Here is a 3,384-nt window from a genome sequence, read left to right on the forward strand (position 1 = left end):
CTTGCGTCCCTGAATAAACGCCGGTTGTACGTAAACGCAGCGCGCCGGTCGACCTCGCGAGCGGAAGAAAGCGAGAAAGCGCCTCGCTATGCCTGCCTTGCCTCGATCTTAACTTAACTTTCCAACGCGTGTCTCGGGATTTTCGGATCGAAGAAAGGCTAAAATTTCGTTTAAATCGAATTTCTATCATCGTATCGAGACGATCATTTTTCGATTCGATCGTTTATTTATTTTTTCTCTTTTAATCGACACACGTTCCAGACAAATTTATATATTCCATATTGTTATATTATTGTTATCGATCAGGATCATTATTTCTTCTTTTTTTTCAAATTGACACGTATTCCAAAGAAATTTATGAGTATTCCATATTGTCCATATTTTACGATATCGATTGTTACGTTTTAGAAATAAAAAATTCGTGGAGAAGAACGCGCTAATTTAAATTTATTCCATATTTAAATTGCAATATCTAGGATTAGAATCGAGAACGTGCAAACGTGTACAATCAACGGAGTTAACGGAGTAGATTGCGAGGCGGTAAGAAGTAAAACAATATCTCGGCTAAAGGTCACTAGTCAAACTGGCCGTCGTATCTCGATGATCCGTTTGTTCTATAATTTTTCTCTCAATTCACAAATATTACGAATACAAACAATTTTACGAATACAAACAATTTTTTCCACGAGTTTTACTATGAAAAAAACTACGCGTGTTCGAGTCGTGGCAAACAATAGAAAGTTAGATGGAAGCGGCATTGAAAATTATTGCAAAATATCGCAAAATATACGTCGATATATTATTCGTGTATCATTATTATTATTATTATTAATAAAATTACTCACCGAGACAAATCAGCAGGCACAACACCTCCGTCTTCATGATGACGGAGGAGGAGGCGGAGGAGGCGGGTTGACAAGAGAAGAGAAGGTATACGTTCGTTTTCTCGTTAGTCCGGGAATCGAGTCACGGTCGTCGTGGACGTGATGGAATTGATGACTAGAGAGTACTGGATCGCATCGAGAGGGTCCCAGGGCCTTATATGCATCCCCCACTATTCCGTTCACGAACGGTTACAACACTCGATGACCGCGTACTTAACTCGAACGAAAACGCCGTCAGTTGCTTCCTCTGCCGTCGATCTCTTTCTCTCTCTCTCTTCCTTTTATAAATCGTACAACAATCCATCCAATAGTTCGTCCGACGTGTCCACGTGTATATATATATATATATTCTTTTTGTATATTTTTCGAAAACCATTATTTTTCTCCTCTTACAATACAATGATAATCTTTCGATCGATTCGAAAAGTTCAATTGTTTACCTTACGTAGAGGTTATGTATACGGAACGTTTTGAAATGTTCGTTCGTGCTTGCAATGTATATTCCCAGTGGAGAAAATATATATATATATGTATATATATTTATTAATCTCTAATAACAAGTCTCGCGATCCCACCATCCTTCGGGATTCTTCCTCACCCAAAGTTTTCTCAATTCGTCGTAAGTGAAAATGATCAACGCGTACGGTATACCGGGCAGCCACCATTCGGCGAGGAGGGGATAGGTGCGAAGGATCACGTCCATGTAGGGGGCGTAGCAAACCACGCACGCGACAACCAACTCGAAAATAATACCGAAGTTGAGCACCCAGTTGTTCATTCCCTGGCGGAAGAGGGAGTTGCGACGAGTTTTGCATATCATCACGTCGGCCACCTGTACGATCACTATGCTGACGAAGAAAGCCGTGTGGCAAGTGTACTCGAGAATCTTTCGTTGCTCGTAAGTCCATTCCTGGCCGAAGCTGTCCTGCAGATCGTTCACTACGATGCAATCCCACGAGGATCTCAGGTTCAACAACGTGTACGGCATGAAACCGTGCTCGGCCATAACGACGAAATAAGTGAAGAAACCTGCGCATGCCTCTATTATCCCTATCTGCCCGTAACTCATGAAAAGCAAGGATCGGCTGACGAGATGATCCTTGAACGGTATCCTCGGTTTCCTGTAATTACGTTACATCGTTACAACCGCGCTCTCTCTCTCTCTCTCTCTCTTTCTTTTTTTTTCTCTCTCTCTTTCTCTCTGTTTATCTAGATTATCACCTGAGCATGATATCCGATTCGGATTTCTCGTAAGCGAGCGAGATGGCCGGCCACATATCGGTGCCGAGATCAATGCACAATATGCATATCACTCCCACTGGCAACGGTATACCGAGAAGGATGAACGCCAAGAATGGAAGTATCTCTGGAACGTTGCTGGCCAATGTGTAACCGATGCTCGATTTCAAATTGTCGAACAGCCTTCTCCCCTCTTCGATCCCAGTCACTATAGACGCAAAGTCATCGTTCAATAGAATTAAGTCCGCGACTTCTTTACTCACGTCTGACCCTGGTTGGTTCGAACATTTCATTCGATGATAAAAAATCGTAATTCCAATTCGTTTCGATCGAAGTAACGTTGGAGAAAGGAGGGAGACAAAGAGAAGAGAGGGAGGGAGAGAGGGAGAGAGAAAGAGAGAGAGAGATACCGGCGATCCCCATAGCGATACCGATGTCGGCCTTCTTCAACGCGGGCGCGTCGTTCACACCGTCCCCGGTCACAGCTGTGATCAGATGAAGCCTTTGACAACTCTCGACGATCTGAAGCTTCTGAACGGGGGACGTCCTCGCGAAAACTATCTCCGGATACCTTTTTATTATGCGATCCAATTCGTTCGGCTCGAGATCCCTTAGATCCATACCGGTCACAACGATCGAGTGCTCCTTTCCCTCGTTCTCGTTGCTGAGGAAGTCGTCGGTGATGATGCCCACGTATTTGGCGATCGCCCTCGCCGTGTCCGGATGGTCGCCGGTCACCATGATCACCTTGATCCCGGCGCAACGACATTTGTACACGGCGTCGGGCACCGTTGGCCTCGGAGGATCCATCATCGATATCAAACCGATCTAAATCGCCATGATTATATATATATATATATTTATATATATTTGGTATAATTGGAATTTATGGTATTTGAATTAAAGGAAAATGACAGAAGGAAAGAAGAGAATTTATTTGTTATAATTGGAATATTTGTTATGGTATTCGAATTAAAGGAAAAAAAAAAAAGGAAAGAAGAGAGTTTATTACGTATAATTCGAAAATTTGGTACGGTATTCGAATGAAAAGGAAAAGAAAAAAAGAAATTTATTTGCTATAATTCGAATATTTAGTACGGTATTCGAATTAAGAAAAAATAAGGGAATTTATTTGTTATAATTCGAATTTTTGGTACGGTATTCGAATTAAAAAAAAAAGAAAAGAGAATTTATTTGCTATAATTCGAATATTTGGTACGGTATTCGAATTAAAAAAAAAAGAAAAGGGAATTTATTTGCT

The 3,384-nt window shown here is 41.5% G+C and overlaps 2 protein-coding genes across 2 annotated transcripts in view; both read right to left on the reverse strand.

Moving 5' to 3' along the window:
• LOC102678816 (protein obstructor-E) overlaps positions 1 to 989 on the reverse strand; it is a 2,777-nt gene extending 1,788 nt beyond the window's left edge. The window contains 1 exon segment of the mRNA XM_031513541.1: positions 846 to 989. Within this exon segment, the coding sequence (XP_031369401.1) occupies positions 846 to 882 (37 nt within the window). The 5' untranslated portion in view covers positions 883 to 989.
• Positions 990 to 1,417: 428 nt separating this feature from the next.
• LOC102678945 (sodium/potassium-transporting ATPase subunit alpha-like) overlaps positions 1,418 to 3,384 on the reverse strand; it is an 8,238-nt gene continuing 6,271 nt past the window's right edge. The window contains exons 8-10 of the mRNA XM_006622099.2: positions 2,534 to 2,951; positions 2,106 to 2,394; positions 1,418 to 2,005 (exon numbers count right to left, since the gene is read on the reverse strand). Coding sequence (XP_006622162.1) covers positions 1,435 to 2,005; positions 2,106 to 2,394; positions 2,534 to 2,951 — 1,278 coding nt within the window. The 3' untranslated portion in view covers positions 1,418 to 1,434. The remainder of the gene's footprint in view (positions 2,006 to 2,105; positions 2,395 to 2,533; positions 2,952 to 3,384) is intronic.

The sequence above is a fragment of the Apis dorsata genome, unplaced genomic scaffold (genome assembly GCF_000469605.1).
Source record: "Apis dorsata unplaced genomic scaffold, Apis dorsata 1.3 scaffold_665, whole genome shotgun sequence".
Taxonomy (NCBI): Eukaryota; Metazoa; Arthropoda; class Insecta; order Hymenoptera; family Apidae; genus Apis; species Apis dorsata.